At 45.4% G+C, this 19982-nt stretch overlaps 1 protein-coding gene across 1 annotated transcript in view; it reads left to right on the top strand.

The window, feature by feature from the left end:
- LOC142291973 (alcohol dehydrogenase 1-like) overlaps positions 1-19982 on the top strand; it is a 55940-nt gene that overhangs the window by 22071 nt on the left and 13887 nt on the right. The window contains exons 5-6 of the mRNA XM_075336968.1: positions 7299-7518; positions 9775-10035. Of these exons, the coding sequence (XP_075193083.1) occupies positions 7299-7518; positions 9775-10035 (481 nt within the window). The remainder of the gene's footprint in view (positions 1-7298; positions 7519-9774; positions 10036-19982) is intronic.

The following is a 19982-nucleotide window of genomic DNA, read 5'->3' as shown; positions in this document are numbered from 1 at the left end:
AACCAGGTAAAAATGCAAAGTGCGCACATAGCCTTAGGCTAGAATTACACTGGCACATGACACGTAAGTGCACAAAGCGAGAAAATCTCACATTGCACTTGGCCCAATGTTGGTTAATGATGCAGCTCAAATCTGCAATGTTTTCCTTAGCCCAAATCTGATTGAGGAAAAAAAAAATCGCAGCATGCTGCTATGGTCTGTGAATCTTGCATCACTCACACCCATAGAAGTCTATGGGTGCTTGTGAAACATCAGACTGCTTTCAGATGATATTGAGTACAGTTGGATATACCCACAGCAGAGCCTGAGCCAAGTGTCATTAGCATATTGCATTCAATGCCCTTGCATCGGATGTAGATGCTAATGTGACCCCAGGTTTAGCTGTATACTCCACAAATATGGCCTTTATGGGAGAGTGCAAGCAGTAAAACATTTTTTTAAAGCAAACCAAAATGGGGTCATTTGTGGGGGAGGTCTGTTGTTTAGGCAGATTGGAGCTCTCCAAACGTGACATGCTGTCCACTAATGATTCCAGCCAATTTTCAGTTCAAAAAATCAAATGGCAAACCTTCCCTTCCGAGCCCTGCTATGCACCCAAACAGTAGATTTCCACCACACACGGGGTATCTGTACTCGGGAGAAATTGCACACCAAATTAAATTATGCATTTTCTCATGTTATACTAAAGTAAAATTTTTTGTGGGAAAAAGAAAAATGTTCATTTTTTTCCTTCCACATTGCTTTAGTTCCAGTGAAGCACTTAAAGGGTTAATAAACTTTGTGAATGTGGGTTTGAGGGGTGCAGTTTTTAGAATGGTGTCACTTTTGGGTATTTTCTGTCACCTAGGCCTCTCAAAGTCACATCAAATGTGATGTGGTCCCTAAAAAAAACAAAACAACATGGTTTTGTAAGTTTGGCTTGAAAAATGAGAAATTGCTGATAAAATTTGAACCCTTCAAACTTCATAACAAAAAGAAAAAAAATTCAAAAATTGCACTGCTGTGGGAAATAGTATTTATTATTAACTATTTTATGTGACATAACTTTCTGGTTAAAGAGTATACAAATTCAAAGTTTGAAATTTGCAAAATCTTTGCTAAATTTCTTATATTTTCACAAATATATGCAAAAAAAAAAAAATCTTACTAAATTTACCTCTATCATGAAGTAGAATATGTCACAAAAAAACAACTCAGACTCACTGGGATCTGTTGAAGCATTCCAGAGTTATTATCTCTACAAAGTGACACTGATCAAAATTGAAAAAAAAAATTCCTGGTCAGTATAAGGTGAAAACAGGCTGGGGGGGCAAAGGGGTTAAACATACTGCAGGAGCTACAATGGAATGATTTAGATCAAAGCATGTTCATGTGTGAATATCCCAGTCATATGCGGGCGTCACACGGTACGATATATCGGGCGATATGTCGGCGGGGTCACGTCGATAGTGACGCACATCCGGCATCGTCTGATATATCATAGCGTGTGACAGCTGCGTGCGACGGTGAAGGAGCAGAAATACTCACCTTCTCGTTCATCGTTAACACGTCGCTCAGTTTCAAAAAAATTGTTCCTCCTTCTGCGCGCTGCTTGTTCATCATTCCCGAGGCAGCACACGTCGCTCCGCGTGACACCTCGGGAACGACGAACTCAGCTTACCTGCGTCCCTCTGGCAATACGGAAGGAAGGAGGTGGGCAGGATGTTTACGTTCCGCTCATCTCCGCCCCCCTGCTTCTATTGGCCGGCTGCCGTGTGACGTCGCTGTGACGCCGAACGTCCCTCCCCCTTCAGGAAGTGGATGTTCACCGCCCACAGCGACGTCGCCTGGGAATTAAGTACGTGTGACGGGGTGGGTTAACGACTTTGTGCGCCACGGGCAACTAATTGCCCGTGACGCACGAACGACGGGGGCGGGTACGATCGATCGATAGATCGTCTCGTGTAAAGCTCGCAATAGTCCAGACATAACTAATTGAGAATCTGTACAAGGAGTTGAAAATTGATGTTCAGAGCTCTCCATCCAATCTCACTGAGCTAGAGGTAGTGTGCAAAGAATGGGCCAACATTTCAGCCTCTAGATGTGCAAAGCTGGTACAGACCCCCAAAACACTTGCAGCAGTAATTCCGCAAAAGATGGTCCTGCTAAGTATAGACTCAGGGGGGCTGAGTAGAAATGAAACAGTGGAACCTTGGTTTACGAGAACAATCCGTTCTTGGAGTGTGCTTGTAAACCAAGGTACTCGTCTAGCAAAGCAAAATTTCCCATAGGAAATAATGCAAGCTCAGACAATTCGTTTCACAACTTGTTCAATATATTCCCCTGTTGTTCCATTCCACACGGGCACACACACACACAAACACCAGTAACCATCGCAACCGATGCCGGAGCTTCCCCAGTCAGCGCGTCAGCAGCAGACGTCATAAGCAGGAGCCGCTTGCCTCTGATTGGCCAGCACGCTGACGTCAAAGGCATGAGCCGCTTGCCTCTTATTGGTCAGCTCACTGCCTTTGAAAAGCGCTGACAGCGGAAGTTCCTCCATCGTCGCAATGGTTACCAGATACACATACTGTACCTGCGGACTACGAGAACCAGGAGGCCGGTGAGGGAACGGAAGGTAAGGTGAGCATAATATGTTTGTGTGTGTGTGTGTGTTTGTGTGTGTTTGTGCAAGAGCATGTCAGAGCGTGGTGAAAGTACAGAACCGGATGTGTGTGCAATGACTATTTGCTCGTACAGCAAAGATTGCTAATAAATTGAGTTACAAAATTACAGCAAGCTTTGCTCGTATAGCGAAATACTCGCACACCAAGTTACTCGTAAACCGAGGTTCCACTGTATTTGCAATACATTTAAAAATCCTGCATCATTTCCTTTACACGTCACAATTACTTGCTACTTTGTGTTTAGTATATCAAGAAAAATCCTATTAAAATACTTTTCAGTTTGTGGATGTAAAAGATGTTGCAAAGTTCACGTTGTATGAATTCTTTTTCAGGCCACAGTAGGTATATTAAAAAGCTTTTAAATATTGTATATATGTTGAGTCGACGTTTTTCCTTATGAGATAGCAGTGTGAACAGTTGTCTATTACCATAGTAAGAAGTAATAAATTGCTGGTGTTAATCATTGTTAATTAGGAAATCTGATTTCTGCAACCATTTAATGAGTATGTAATTGTTTCCTAATATTCGTCTTTAGGGTAATTAGTGAGCAGGTCATTTCTAGTCTCATTCTGTAGTCAGAGCCTTTTAATGTTTGTCCATGGAAGGCAAAATCAGCTCATGAAGGCACATACAGTATGTCTGCATAGGAACTGTGGACACAATACACAAAGTGTCTGATTCATCATTAGTGTTTAGGGGGCTTTACACGCTGCAACATCACTAGCGATGTCGCTCGTGAAAGCACCCGCCCCCGTCGTTTGTGCGTCATGGGCAAATTGCTGCCCGTGGTGGACAAAATCGCTAGTACCCGTCACACATACTTACCTTCCTAACGACGTCGCTGTGGCCGGCGAACAACCTCTTTTCTAAGGAGGCGGTTCGTGCGGTGTCACAGCGACATTACACGGCAGGTGCCCAATAGAAGCGGAGGGGCGGAGAGCAGCCGCATGAAAGTCACATCCACCTCGTTGCCGGAGGACACAGGTACGGTGTTGTTCGTCGTGTCAACGATCAACAATTAGGTGAGTATTTTGCATCGTTAGCGGTCGCTCGTACGTGTCTCATGCAACGACGTCGCTAGTGAGGACAGATGTGCGCCACAATTTTCGTGACCCCAATGACATCTCGTTAGCGATGTTGTTGCGTGTAACGTGGCCTTTAGGCTATATGTGCACGTTGGTTGCAGAAACGTCTGCATCTCTTGGCAGGAAAAACGCTGCCAAATATGCACTTTTTCATGCGCTTTCTTTTAATTACTTTCAATTCGGAAAAATGCAGGCAAAACGCTGAAAAACTTGATATGCTGCAGATTTTCTCCACCAAATCAGCAGAAAAAAACTGAACATGTGCACTACACTTCAGGTTACTCATTGACTTTGCTGATATCAGGATTTGCTTGCAGTTTTATGACAAAACAGCACTAAAAATCGCATCAAAAACACGTTAAAAATGCACTGTGCACACAGCTTTATACCAGTTTTCAAGCTCACAAACTAGTATTTTTGTCCTTTTTTGCCTGTCATAACACTTTTGTAGATGCACCAGAGCAGCGGTTCTTTACCTTTTATATAATCCTAGGACTACATTGTTCGATGTAACCATTTCTAGGAATAAAAATGTAAAAGCCGAGGACAAAGAGCGCAAATAGGGTCTTATCAGATATAAAAAGTGCAATGTGCAAGATATTACACTCATATTTTGGGGTTGTGAAAGCCATAACTCCTGTGCAGGCATTAAGATAATGGCGGCTGTCGCAGGTCCACGTGTAGAAATCTTCAGTGTAGGAGAGGAGAAGCGGGGTTAATGCTGCGCTGTCGCCAAATAGGAGAAAAATGTTGATTTGCTAAATACAAGTATTTTATTTCATAGACTTATGAAATAAAATACTTGTATTTAGCAAATCAACATTTTTCCTCCTTTTTGGCAGCAGCGCGGCATTAACCCTGCTTCTCCTCTTCTACACTGAAGATTAAAAAAATAAAAAATTACAGCGGTATTGGCTTCTCAGACATTTATGTCATAAATGTTTGATAGATGAAGCTCCAACTTTCTCCAATCAGCACTCTAATGGCATGTCCACACAGAATCATTTACACAAATTTAGCAGCGGATTCTTCAAAAACAACCTCAATTATTCTATGAATAACCTGCCTATTGAGATTAATGGGAAAACACTATGTTGTACATGGTCTTGTGTAATTTTGAACATTTCCTATTTAAATCAATAGGATGTTCATTGAAAGAGTATTTGGAGCCATTATGAAGTGGATTTTGGAGTAGAATCTGGCTCTAAAACCTTCTAAAGTTGTATGAATGTGACGCCCTGGACTAGCCAGGTTGTCACAGGTAGTCCCATACACACACGACCCTCCCCTTAGTTAGGTGACAGCAGCCAAACTACAAAACCTTTGTTGCCTCCCTCTGGGTTTGATGTTCACACCAGGGGGTGAAGCCACGTGGTTGGCTCTGCCCACCAAGGAGTTCACAGGCCCGGAGGCGGGAAAACAGTAGATTAGCTTGGACAGTGGAGTGAAGTGGAGTCAAGTTCAAGGGCAGACCTGTGCCCAGGCCTGCCAAAGTCTACACCAGGTGTCTGGGTTGGAGCCCAGTCACCTCTGGCAAGGAGGCAGACAGTGGTGGCCGCCTGCAGGAGCTGGGAATACAGCCGGTGGAACCATAGGGACCGGGGATGGGCGGTGGCCCGCCGGTACCGAACTGGGGAACCGATTAGAAACCGGAGCACCAGGAGGGGTACTCAGACCCAGTACGAGGCCCAGAAACAACCAGGCTGAGTCAAATCAACTGATTGAGGACTGGACTTCAAGACCTTTCCCACCTAAGACCTGACTGAAGACAACAGTCCAACCATAGGGGTAAAGCCACCGCCAAGGCATAGAGACCCGAGAGGCCAGCGTCTGCAGGCAAAAAGGGCTCTCCCGATACATATCAAACCGGTGAGCGGACTACCGTTGCTCAGGCATAGGAGTCGTGATTTCTACTTAGTGAGGTGCAGGAGAAAGGCGGAAACCACCAACTTCCTAAGGGGGAAAACTGCAGCCAGCTGCGGGCACCGTTCACCATCTTGTTTGGTTTACCAGAGACTCCAGCTTGTTTGTAATAGTGAGTACAACAGTGCCTTCGGGCCGCGCACCGCACAAGCACGCATCCAATTCCCCCGCCTCAGCACCTCCCTCGGGCCCCCGGGACCATCATCCCCCTACCCAGGGGTCAACACCAAGCTACGCAACACCGTCCCCGGGAGCCTAGTCAACAGCAGCGGTGGTGTCCATCCATTCATCACAACCCGTGGGTGGCGTCACAACCTCAAATCCCCTACAAACAACTGCGACTCCGGCCGTGGACCTCCCCACCGAAGTCCCTACGTGTAGCGCCAACCCCTTTCAGAGCGACGTGACCCCCGGGTCCGTGAAGAGCTCGAGCCACCCACCGACGAGCATGGATCCGAGTGGCTCAGCAGCCGGCCGAGCCCCGGGCGGTACATGAACATAGTGTAATGAGGAGGAGCATGTGCCGCTCTCCAATGAAGCCTATAGGCTTTGTGCTAATAAACAACTTGCAGTGCCAATGAACTACAGTGGAGAGAGTCTCAGGCATGGAAGGCCACCTCCCTAATCCATATACTCTTTCTTGGATTACTTAATGGGTCAAAAGACCTCATTCCTGTTCTCTTCTTGTTTCTCCAGTTTCCACCAACACTCTCAAATCATATTGATACGGATTTAGATTGTGAGCCCCCCAGTAATGATGATGAGGTCTAAAGGAATGTGGAATATGATAGTGCTATATAACAAAGCAAAATAATTAATTCTGCTGATATGAGGTATCCAGAAATGTGTACACAATGCACTAGAATTTGCCTGTACCTCCTTCTAAAGGGCATGTTACACGCTACGATATATCTTACGATATGTCGTCGGGGTCACGTCAGTAGTGACGCACATCCGGCATCGTTTGACATATTGTAGCGTGTGACAGCTACGAGCGAGTGTGATCATGCAAAAATACTCACCTTATCGTTGATCTTTGACACGTCGCTCATTTTCTAAAAATCGAACGTCCTTCTGCGCGCCGGTTGTTCATTGTTCCCAAGGCAGCACACATCGCTCCGTGTGACACCCCAGGAACGATGAACTGCAGCTTACCTGCGGCCACCAGCAATGCGGAAGGAAGGAGGTGGGTGGGATGTTTACATCTCCGCCCCTCCGCTTCTATTAGCTGGCCGCTGTGTGACGTCGCTGTGACGCCGAACGTCCCTCCCCCTTCAGGAAGTGGATGTTCGCCGCCCACAGCGAGGTCGTTTGGAAGGTAAGTACTTGTGACGGGGGTTTACGACTTTGTGCGACACGGGCAAGAAATTGCCCGTGACGCACAAACGATGGGGGCGGGTGCGATCGCACGAGAAATTGCAGCGTGTAAAGCAGGTTTTAGCCACAGAGCAATGGAGATGCAACACTGAACCTGGTAGATATGTATAGGTCCGATAGATTCTTTATAACCTCTTAAAAGAATATATTTATTCCACTTAAGTTTACTTAATCAATGGTCAGCAACTAACCTTGTTGTAAAATTTTTACATTACTTCTACCCATCCTTACAATTCTCTCTTACCAGCATGGCCACAGCTGTTGGGATGATGTCTGATGGAACAACAAGATTTACTTGCAAAGGGAAGCAAATCCACCATTTCATGAACACCAGCACATTTACTGAATATACAGTTGTAAATGAAATTAATTGTGTCAAAATTGATGATGAGACCCCCATGGGTAGTGTCTGCCTTATAGGATGCAGCTTCACTACCGGATATGGATCTGTTGTAAAGACTGCTGAGGTATGAAGATACTAAAGTCTACTGAAATAGGAATGTAAAATAAACCGGATGGGATTTATCATGCCCTCTAGACCTCTCTGGCATCAAAATGAGAACATTTATCACAAATGGTAATTGTACGTAATTCTCTACTTTCTCAGTAGTGGGCAAAATTTAGTAAGGGGGATTGATTTCCCATAGTACAATTTACTATAATACATATACAAGAAATTAGGTTTCATTTTCTGGTGTATTGACAGCTCAAAAGAGGAACTAATCTTAACAGTGGTGAATCTCATAATGGGCCCGTCTTACTCCGATGGGCTATAAGTACAAGACTAATGGATTAAATACCAGCTGTGATAAATTCTGCCCTATGTCTCTGACTAATTTGCTCAATCTTTTGATAATTATACTGGATTGAAGAGTACAACCATTAAGCTCACAGTGCATGAGATAGCAAAATGGATATTGAAGATGTTTATATTAATCTTAAAGGAGGTAAATGAACTTCTTCCAGACACTTATAAATGAACTTCTTCCAGACACTTATTTGTAGTGACAGATGTACTCAAAGAACAAAGGATTATGTATACTGAAACTCGGCCATAATTCACACAGACAAAACATGGATTTGGATGCCACATGGATTGGGTCTCTTCACATCATAGACCCAGTCATTGAAATGTATGAGATTGGACTGTGAATGTGTCCGAACTAGGAAAACAGATAATACAGTAATGTGTCCATGTGTTAACCTTCCTGTCAACATATTTGAGTATGTTAGATCATCAGTCAATTCTGCCGAAATCGGTGTGTTACAACTGACTTGCCGATATACCGCCCCACGGGCTCGGCTGCGACCGCCGAGCCGCTCGTATCCGTGCTCGTACGGTGGGTGGTGGCTCGAGCTTCTCACGGACCCAGGGGTCACGTCGCACTGCAAGGTGGTTGGCGCTACACGCAGGGATTTCAGTGGGGAGATGTTCCACGGCCGGGGCCGCGGTGGTTTGGTAGGGGGGTTGTAAGTTCGTGACGCCACCCACGGGTTGTGGTGAATAGATGGACACCACCGCTGCCGTTAACTAGGCCTCCTGGGGACGGTGTTGCGCAGCTTGGTGTTGACCCCTCCGTGGGTAGGGCAGTGATGGTCCCGGGGGTCCGAAGGTAGGTGAGGAGGAGTGGGAGCGGGTGCGTACTGGAAGCTGGCGCGGTGCGCGGCCCGAAGGCACTGGTGTACTCACTATGACACAATACACGGGAGACTCTGGTAAACCAAACGGGATGATGAACGGGGCCCGCAGCCGGCTGCAGCTTCTCCCTGAACGGGTTGGTGGTTTCCGCCTTTCTCCTGCACCTTTTTATATGAATGTTTGACTCCTATGCCTAAGCAACGGTAGTCCACTCCCCGGCTTGCTGGTTGTCGGAAGAGCCCTGTTTGCCCACAGACGCTGGCCCTTTGGGTCTCTATGCCTTGGCTGTGGCTTTACTCTGTATGGTTGGGCTGTTGTCTTCTAACGGGTCTTGTGTGGGATAGGTCCTTAAGTCCAGTCCTCAATCAGTTGATTTGACTCGGCCTTGTTGGTTCAGGGCTTTGTACTGGATCTGAGTACCCCTCCTGGTGCTCCGGTTTCCAATCGGTTCCCCAGTTCGGTACCGGCGGGCCACCGCCCGATCCCGGTCCCTACCGTTCCACCGGCTGTAATCCCAGCTCCTGCAGGTGGCCATCACCGTCTGCCTCCTTGCCAGAGATGACTGGGCTCCGACCCAGCCACCTAAGTAGACTATTGGCAGGCCTGGTCACAGGTCTGCCCTTCAACTCAACCTCTCTCCTTCACTGTCAAGACTCATCTACCTTCTGCACTAGAACTGGAACTTCTGTGTCTTTCCCGCCTCCAGGCCTGTGAACTCCTCGGTGGGCGGAGCCAACCGCCTGGCTCCGTCCCCCTGGTGTGGACATAAAACCTGGAGGGTGGAGACAAGGGTTTCTTGGTTGGCTGCTGTCACCTTTTCAGGTGTGTGTGCATGGGACTACCTGGGACGACCTGACTAGTCTAGGGTGTCACACCGATTCATGTGTAACATTAACATATCTTCCCAAGGTAAACTTATAGTAGAAACTTCTTTATTCAGCAAATGCATGTGTGTCTGAAGCGCCATTCACATGAACAGGAGAGTCATAGATATTTGTGTAATAAATCTGACATGTCTGAATATATCCTCAGTGGTTTTGCATTTTGAGCTTCAGCTTTTTGCTGTGATTTTTCTATTGTGCAGGTAAAACCAGGATCCACTTGTGCGGTGTTTGGATTAGGTGGCGTTGGACTTGCAGTTATCATCGCCTGTAAGATAGCGGGAGCTTCACGTATCATTGGAATAGATATCAAGAAATCTAAATTTGAAAAAGCTAAAGATCTTGGCGCAACTGAATGTATTGCTCCACAAGACATTGACAGACCAATTGCTCAGCTGCTGATGGAACAATCTGGTGGAGGGATAGATTATGTCTTTGAATGCATTGGCAATATTGAAACTATGGTGAGTTTCGTGTGAAAGGTGCCTTACCGAGAGTCCATCATGCTCCCGGCTTCCACTTGGGCTGCTACTATTAATGCCACTGCATAATCACACACAGGCAGGCACAAAGGGTTGCAAGGATGAGCAATGATGTATAGACACACCTATTTTGACCTCTGGATTAACGTCTTATAAGGATGTCACATTCTGAAAACTCATTGCAATAACATGGAACATGAACACACAGGGACAAAAATATAAATTACCCCCCCTCACCTCAAACCTATTTTCACTCTTATGACCGAGGTTTTTTTTTTCAATTCTGACCACTGTCACTTTATGATGTAACTAGCTGTAGTACCTGGGCGTTGCCCGGGATAGTAACTATCTCTCTGTCTCTCTCCCAGTCTCTGTGTGTCTGTTTCTGTGTCTGTCTCTGTCTCTGTCTGTGTGTGTATGTCTCGTTCCCCGTCTGTCTGTGTCTGTCTGCCTCTGTCTCTTTCCCTGTCTGTCGGCCTCTGTCTGTCTCTCTCGCTCTCTCTTTCCCTGTCTGCCTCTTACTCTGTCTATGTCTGTCTGTCTCTTTCTGTCTCTCTCTATCCGTCTTTGCACCGACATCTTATTACCTCACACAAGCTTCTTATACTAACAATTTATTTTGTTACTATAGCAACCAATCACAGCTCATTAATAACCTGTAGCTCGCAGCTCCATTGACTTTAATGGAGGCAGGTTTTTTGGAGAGTAACTGTAAAGCACTGGGTTAAATGTACCCGTCAAAGCATGGTCTATGACGTTCCCTGAGTCACATGGGGTGCCTGTGCAAAATTTTGTGATTGTAAATACAACGATGCGAATTCCTTTAGCGAAGACACACACACACCTATACACACACACACACACACACACACACAACTTTATATATTAGATAACTCTGAAACGCATCAACGGATCCCAGTGATTCTGAGATTTTTATTTTGTGACATATTGTACTTCATGATAGTGGTAAATTTGGGGGAAAAAATTGTTTGTGAAAAAATATTGGAAATTTGGTGAAAATGTCACAATTTTTATACTTTGAATTTTGATGCTTTTAAACCAGAGAGTTATGTCACACAAAATAGTTAATAAATTACATTTCCCACATGTCTATTTTACATAGACACAATTTTTGAAACCTCCTTTTTTTTTGTTAGGAAGTTATAAGGGTTCAAAGTTTCAGCAATTTTTAATTTTTCCAACAAAACCATTTTTTTTTTTTTTTTTAGGGACCACATCATTTAAAGTGACTTTGAGAGGCCTAGGTGACAGAAAATACCCAAAAGTGACACGATTATAAATACTGCATCCCTCCAACTGCTGAAAACTACATCCAAGAAGTTTATTAACCCTTTAAGTGCTTCCCAGAAACTAAAAGGAATGTGGAAGGAAGAAAATAAAAATTTTACTTAGTCTCTATATCGGAATTTTCCTTTTATTGCCCTGATTTGCAGTTATAATGTATTGCACAGTCATTGCAATATTGTATAGCTGTCAGAAGCATTTGGAATCATGCTCCTGGCATGATCCCAGAGGCTTTCCATTCCTTGGTGACCCGGAGGTCGTCATGACTACCTCGGGTCTCCATCGGGACTTCGACATCATATTGCAGGGCACTGATCAGAGGGATCATGATCCCAGACCCCGAAATGCTGCGATTGATATCAATCACGGCATTTAGGGGTTAAAACAGCCAAGGACACCACTGCTATCATCCCTGGCTGTGAAAGCCAGGGCTCAGCTTTTTTGAGAAGCCAAGTTGCCAGAGGCAACTACAACGGGCACAGCTCTTATGTCCGCACGATCGCCAGGACATACTCCATACGTCCTTGGTTGGGAAAACACTGACCATCTGGACGTACGAGGTACATCAATTGTTGGGAAGGGGTTAAATATGAATTTGTAAGGTATATGTGACGCCCTGGACTATCCAGGTCGTCCCAGGTAGACACAACAACACTACACCCCCCCTTCCCTGTTAGGTACCATCAGTCAAACTTAAAAGCCTTGTCACCACCCTCTCGGTTTGATGTCCACACCAGGGGGTGGTGGAGCCAGGTAGTTGGCTCCACCCACCGAGGAGTTTACAGGCCTGAAGGCGGGAACCTAGTAGTCAAGTTCAAGTCAGTTGAACTTTTTGACAGTGAAGTTTTGACAGTGAAGGAGGGAGGTTGTGTCCAGAAGCAGACCTGTGCTCAGGCCTGCCGAAGACTACTCCGGTGGCTGGGTTGGAGCCCAGTCACCATTGGCAAGGAGTCAGACGGTAGTGGCCGCCTGCAGGAGACTGGGAAGATGACCGATGGAATCGTAAGGGACCGGGACAGGGTAGTGGCCCGCCGGAACCGAACCGGGGAGCCAACTGGATACCAGAGCACCAGGTAGGGTACTCAGACCCCGAACTAGGCTAGAAGCCACCACCATAGTCGAATTAACTGATTGCGGTCTGGACCTCAGGGGTTCATTTCCACCTAAGTCCCGATTGAAGACAACAGCCCAACCATTCCGGATAAGTGCCACCGCCAAGGGCACGAGATCCAAAGGGCCAGCGTCTGCGGGCAAACGGGCTCCTACGACAGAAACACGTCGGGGAGCGGACTACCGGTGCCTATGCACAGGAGTCAAGATTCACACACAGAGGTGCAGGAGAAAGACGGACATTACCAACCTAATCTGAGAAAAGCTGCAGCCGGCTGCGGGCCCCGTTCATCACTCCATTTGGTTTACCAGTGACTCCAGTGTCTTGTGTCAGAGTGAGTACACCAGTGCCATCCGGCACCGCGCCGCGCTGCACCGCAACACTACACCATGCACCCGAGCCCAGGCCCGCCGGATCCTGGGACCAATATCCCCTACCCACGGAGGGGTCAACACTTAGCTGTGCTACTACACCGCTCCCGGGGGCCCCCACACCTTCACCGCAGCGGTGGTGTCTACAATCACCACAACCCGTGAGTGGCGTCACGAACTATCACTTCAAACCAAACACCCAACTCCCCGCGTGTAGCGCCAACCCCCTTGCAGAGCGACGTGACCCCTGGGTCCGTGAGAGGCTCGAGCCACCACCCGAAGTGCGAGCACGGATCCGAGCGGCTCGGCGGCCGCAGCCAAGCCCGCGGGGCGGTACATATATCCAGATCAGCAGCCCTGGCAATAGACCCTGACAACAACAGATACTTCACTTGATCTTTGCCAAAAGGCTGTATGATATGAAACTTTAGATGAAACTCTAAAGGAAACCATTAAAACCAGTGTGAAAATAACTATTGCTGAATTTGTGTCCTTCACTTATTAAAGCAGATCTTACACCACATTTCACAATACAAAAATAGAGGACAACCCCGGCACACTACTACTCCCAAAATAAGTAAAACATACGGCTGCTCATATTCAAATTTCTCTTTATTGATCAGATTCTTTTGTAAAAGATATGTAGTATGATTCGTCCAAACAAGTCGACGTTTCGGCTTTGGGCCTTCGTCAGACTGGACTTTATCTGAACATGATGACAAAATAGAAATCAATATCATATACAAAATGGATAGAATGCAGTACAATTTCCAACAACATAATAATGTGACAGTGACATTGTAACAAGGTAGAGACATAACGTATTATACTGTGACAAAATAACATAGTATAAGGATATAGGTACCCTCCGTTGTACAGTGAAAGATATATATATATATATCCTTTAATCAATAGGCTAGCTGTATAATGGATCAGGAATTCAAATATCAGGTGATTATGTGATAGTGGTTAAGTTTAATGGAAGACCGACCATAAATAGAGGAAAGAGTGACAAGTAGAATGAAAGAAGAAAAGAAGGAAAAAAGAAGTCAGGTAAAGGAAAGGTAGAAGATAGGATGAAGACAAAAGGGGGCAAAATAGCAGGTAAAGTAGTCCAAGGGAGCCCAATATGCCACTCACCACTGTTGGTATGATAACATGGAATCACGTCAAGGCGTGAGCCAAGGGATAAATGACGGAGGAAAATACGTCAAGTATGACATACACTATAATAAAGAAGATATGTATTAAGTGGGGTTCATATCACTAATCAGTTCATATACATAATGTTGTACGGTGACGAATAGTAAACACTAGATACCGGTTACTAAGATTATATGGTTATGCTGATAGTCAATAATACCATGGGAACTCATGTATGTACTGGAAGTGCATGAATTGCATGCTATGTCTATGAAGATATCACCTTATAGGGTTTATAGCAGGCTCCACAATGCAAAGAAATCATGTGCTATGAGTAACATAATTACAAAATAGTATGTCAGTACTAATATGTATATGCATACATACAAAGATGTTAAGGGGGATACCTATGGATACGTTAGTATCTAGCGTCTCGTGTGCGCTGGATCACCTTTATATGCCTCAATTAGTCATTGCCGGACTGCTGAGGGGTCCATATTCTATGTAGGGAATAAAGAAATGAGATATACACAGCAAGTGTTATAACTGTGGAACCGTTGCAGCCACAATCTCCACTATTTCATAGAGGGACATGTCACAAAAGTATTAAAAGTAACATACTTGCAAGTCAATGGCAGGGGGTGTAACTGGAGATTGCTGGGATGCAGATCAGTATGTGGTGAGAGAGCTAAAATTATACATAATTGGCCTGATTTATAGGTAACACCTATTGTATATCTCTTTCTGGTCAGCATAATCTTTTTTGTAGCTGCAATCGTTCTTTTAGATCCCTGTTTCTCTTTCCTATATAGAGCATACATAGCTCTCTCATCACATACTGATCTGCATCCCGGCAATCTCCAGTTACACCCCCTTGACTTGCAAGTATATTACTTTTAATACTTTTGTGACATGTCCCTCTATGACATAGTGGAGATTGTGGCTGCAACGGTTCCACAGTCATGGTCGGCTTTAGGCATGTGCGACTTGTGCGGCCGCACAGGGTGCCGACGGCCATGCTTCAGGGGGGGCGCCGCAGAGAGGTAAGAAGTTAATTTCCTGCCTCTCTTTGCAGGCGCCGGCTGCTTGTCTGTGCGGGCGGGCGGGCAGCCGCCTGCCTCTCTGTGCGGGCGCCGGCCGCTTGTCTGTGCGGGCGGGCGGCCGCCTGCCTCTCTGTGCGTATATAGTTACACTGCACACTCAAATGTCAATAAATGATGATTTTATTCAGAATCAAAAAAGCCAAGCAAAGGAATAGAACTTCTTTGGGGTAAACAAGTAATCTCTGACGTTTCGGCCTATGGCCTTATTCACAGAGTTAACTATGAGAAATGAGATACAAAAAATAAACGAAAATAATTACATAAAGAAGGAATCACATTTCTTTACAATCAACTAGGGAAGAAAACAGATACAGCTCTTGTCCATAGTAGAGGTACGGGATTTTTTAGAGGGAATATACATATACAAATAAACATACATATATATAAGCCGTATGTCAAGTCCAGAGTAACTATCATTAAACATGAAACATTGGGAAAAATAGGGGCTGGAGAGTGGAAAAAAGGGAGGGTAGAGAGCTGGTATCGGCATATACTGAGAGATATGTGCACAAAAGTTAGTATTGGTAGGAATGAGTGTTGAGACAATGAATTCAGGTATAATACCTGTCCCCGATGGTTCGTAGTTCCAAAGAAAATAGCTGAAGAAAAAAAGAATGTGAATAAGAAAAAAACGAGAAAAAAAAAAGGAAAAATGACAATTTAAATAGTGAGTGGGTGTTTTACCTGTGGCTATAGGTTTGAGTGGAACAATTAGACAATAGGGTCCTGTATGCCAATGGCATGTAGTCTGCATGGAATGAAAAGTAAATCATGTATAAAAGTCCAGTCAGGCAGAAAAGGAAAAAACTCCAGAGAGTATAGACTTACCAGAGCCTATGTGGATGCTGGCACTCCCGTGCCTTAGCTGTGTGTGAAGGCTGCTAATCAGCTGTAGCATGTGGCTTTAAATGTGCTGCATGCTGGGAGGGGTATGATGTCACGAACAAGTGTGGTAACGCCCCTTGAGGTTATAGAGATAGGAAGTAATCACATTGGCCTAAATCGTAGGCGCAGTTAGCTGTACCAGGATTCTATGGTGACATTACACTAGCTGACGCTGTGAGACAGGGTCATGTGTATCTGGGAAGGGTGACGTAGCGAACGTGCGCAGCGATCTCCCAATACTAGTAGTAATGGAAGGAGTTGAAGATCGGTGGACAGTGTCGCGTACATGCGCGGCTGTCATCACCGTCTCTGTTGTAGGGAATGCATTGGGTGACGACCATAAGATGACGTCATGACGTCATAAGATGATGTCGGCATCTAAATGTTCAGATGAGAAGGAGGGGTAATAAAATGAAGGGGGCGGTGAAAAGGAATGACAGGCTGGCGAGTGACGTAGCGCTCGTGCGCGGTAGTCGTCTTCGCCTGTGGTATAGGGGATGTAGTAAAAAGTGTTTAGAGTGACATCGCGCGCCTGCGCGGTCGGCTTGTCAGCATGTGAAACTGGGATGGAAGAGAAGGAGAGGTGGATAGGATATAATGGTGCAGATAAGGCGCCCTGTATAAACGCAGACGCCACATCTGTACTAGAGGAATATAACCGTGACTAAAACGGAGAAAGGTAAGGACAGGGGAATAAAGGAGGAGTGAAAAGAGAAAGTTATAGTGATAGTATTGGAGTAGGTGAGGAAGGGAAAGAGAGCAGGAATGCCGTACCAGTCTTACCCATCAGGACGGGATATGGGAAAGGGGAGGAGGAGATGAGGAATGGAGATCCAATTTATTGTAGGTCATTTATTCATGTCTGTTAGAAAAAATAAAATATGTTAGACACATAATCATATGGACCAATCCATTTCTCTGTTGAGACCAAAGGGAGTTAATGTACGGAGTGCATATATCCAGAAACTCTCTTTCTGTTTCAGAAGCTGGATATGGTTGCCACCTCGTCTTGGGCGATCTACTCTCTCTAGGACTTGGAAACTCAATTGAGATACTGAATGTCGGGCCTCTTTAAAGTGGTATGGTAGCGGGAGCCACGTTTTATTACATCGTATTGTGGATTTATGGCTGGCGATTCTATCTCGTACGTGTTGTGTGGTTTCCCCTACATAAAGTAGACCACAGGGACATTTAACAACATAAATGACAAAATTGGTGTCACAGGTGTAAAAATCTTTTATGGGATAGAGTTTGCCTGTCCTGGGATGAGTGACAGAACTGCCTTTAAGCACGTTAAAGCAGGCAGCACAACTAAGGCAAGGAAAGGTACCTGTGCGTTTTGTGCCTAGAAAAGTTTGGAAAGGAGTACGGTGGATGGGGCCGAAGTCGGCTCTGATTAGGTGGTCTCGTAAATTCGATGATCGTTTCATGCACATGAGAGGAGGGGATCAAATGGGCCAATCTCCGGATGAGCCTTCTTCAGAAGGGGCCAATGTTTTTTTATATGTTGTACCTTGGGAATTATAGGGTGATATTTATGAACAAATGGGATACGTTGTGCTTGTGATTGTGATGTAATCGAACTTTCACAGGGATTAAGAACTCGTTCTACTTCATGTTTAAGTAGGCTGGGGGGATACAGTCTTTCCTGAAATTTTTCAGACATGGTGTTGAGTCGTGTGGGTAGGGTATCCTTATCCGTAATGATACGGCGTACCCTTGTGAATTGTGATCGGGGTAAGCTATTCTTAATGGACCTTGGATGACAGCTGTCAAAGGAAAGGAGTCCATTGTAGTCAGTGGGTTTAGTATAAATATCGGAGCTAAGTTGGCCCTGTTGATTTTTGGAGATCCTAGTGTCCAAGAATACTATTTCCATTTGGCTGTAAGTAAATGTAAAGGAGAGTTCATCCCTGATGGAGTTAAGATCATGAATGAAGGTTTCTAAGTTATCAGTGTCACTGTTCCAGATAAAGAAAATATCGTCTATGTAACGATACCAACAGACAATATTAGAGAAAAGGGGATGGGGGTATACATGTGTTGTCTCGAAGGCGTTCATGTACAGATTAGCATACGCCGGGGCCACATTGGACCCCATTGCGGTCCCGTGGGTCTGGAGAAAATATTCGTCACCAAAAAGGAAGAAGTTCTCCCTTAGAACTATATTAAGCAGTTGTAAGCATAAATCTCTAGTGTCATCATTAAGGTCGGAGCCCTCAAGTGTGGTTTTTACTGCCTCAATGACGATATCATGAACGATGGACGTGTAGAGGCTATTTACGTCCATTGTGGCCAAAATGCTATTAGGATGTATGAAATTGATGTTTTTAATCTTGTGGAGAAAATCCCCAGTGTCCAGAATAAAGGATTTAGTTTGTTTGGCCAAAGGTGTGAGAAGTTTTTCAAGGAAAATGGATAAGGGTGCTAGTACCGAATCTGTCGAGGCTACAATGGGACGTCCAGGGGGATTCTGCAATGATTTGTGGATTTTGGGGAGAACATAAAAAACAGGAGTGATCGGATGAGGATTGGTGAGAAATGAGGTGGTTTTAGTGTCTATGATTTTCTTGGTTGCATAATGAGAAAGTATGTTTTGGATTGAGCGCTGAATTCTAGGGGTAGGATCTGTAGGTATTTTAATGTAAGTATTTGAGTCCGATAATTGTCTTTTAATTTCATCTAGATAAGAAGACTTGTTCATGACTACTATTCCACCCCCTTTATCAGCCGGTTTGATAATTATATTGGTATTATTGCAGATAGACTGAAGTGCCTGTCTCTCAATCTCACTCAGATTGTTATGTGTAGGGAATTTACCTGACTTGAAGTCTAGAATGTGTAGATTAATATCACGTTGGATCAGATCGATATAGGCCTCAACAGCATGATTTATGTGTGGAGGCATGAACGTGCTCTTATTTCTAAGGCCCAACTGATCAATACTTAATACAGAGAGAGAGGGCGCTCCTGTGTGGGATCTTAATGTACCGAGGTATGTACAATGTGAGGTGCACACTCACCTGATAGTGTTGTACGTCAGGTACAACACTGTTGGTGGTATTGAAGGGGGATCGCAAGTTCACCGCTCCTTGTCAGCAGGGATCCCGTCCTCCTGACTCCGCAGGACTCTGCTCACACGATCGGGGTTTCAACGTGCAGTGTGCAGCCGCCGGACCGGCGTCTGATAGCAGCTCCTCCTTCGGGTCGGACGGTCCCGTGATCACAGATGCGGTGATTCCCCAGCCCCTGGTGTTAGATTCAAACGGATAATACGATCCTGGTTCTGGCTGCAGCAGCCCCGTGAGCTCCCATAGGGAGATAATGATACAGGGAAATAAAGGGGAAAAATGCACGGTTTCGCTGCGCTGCTCAGAAAGGTAGTGATGAGGTTATTTGGGATGTAGATTTATTAATTATTTACATGCCACTACGCGTTTCGGGGGTACAACCTCCCCCTTCCTCAGGTAGCCGGCTGCCTGCCTCTCTGTGCTGGAGGCCGGCCGGCTGGATATCTGTCTTTGCGGGCAGAGGTGGCTGTGTGGAGCAGGGCAGTGTGGCTGATGTCCCAGATGCTCTGGGTTCAAATGATGGTGTCCAGGGCGGCGTGTGTGCAGATGGAGCCCTTAGCTCAAGATCTTGTCATTGAACTGAGAGCTCAATCTGCTCCGGAGGCTATTTCTTTGAAGCCCGCACCGCTGACAGAGCATCTGGGACACCCGCCGCACCAGCCTGCTCCACACAGCCAGCACAGCTTCCGCTGCCAGCACATCTTCCGCTGCCAGCACCGCCACACCGTTAACACCGCCGTGCCTGCCTCCTGTGACTCTGCTCCCTCTCCAGTAAGACAACAATGGATATAAGACGGACCCCATTTTTTTACCTTTTTTTATCTCTAAGTTTGGGGTGCGTCTTATAATCCGGTACATCTTATAAAACAAAAAATATGGTATGTGCTATTGTTACCATCAAGGGTATGTGATTGTGTTCCTGGAGTGGGCATCATTTTCA

This window comes from Anomaloglossus baeobatrachus, chromosome 1, assembly GCF_048569485.1.
Source record: "Anomaloglossus baeobatrachus isolate aAnoBae1 chromosome 1, aAnoBae1.hap1, whole genome shotgun sequence".
Taxonomy (NCBI): Eukaryota; Metazoa; Chordata; class Amphibia; order Anura; family Aromobatidae; genus Anomaloglossus; species Anomaloglossus baeobatrachus.
The sequence above is the reverse complement of the archived record's forward strand: the minus strand, read 5'-3'. Positions and strand labels throughout refer to the sequence as shown.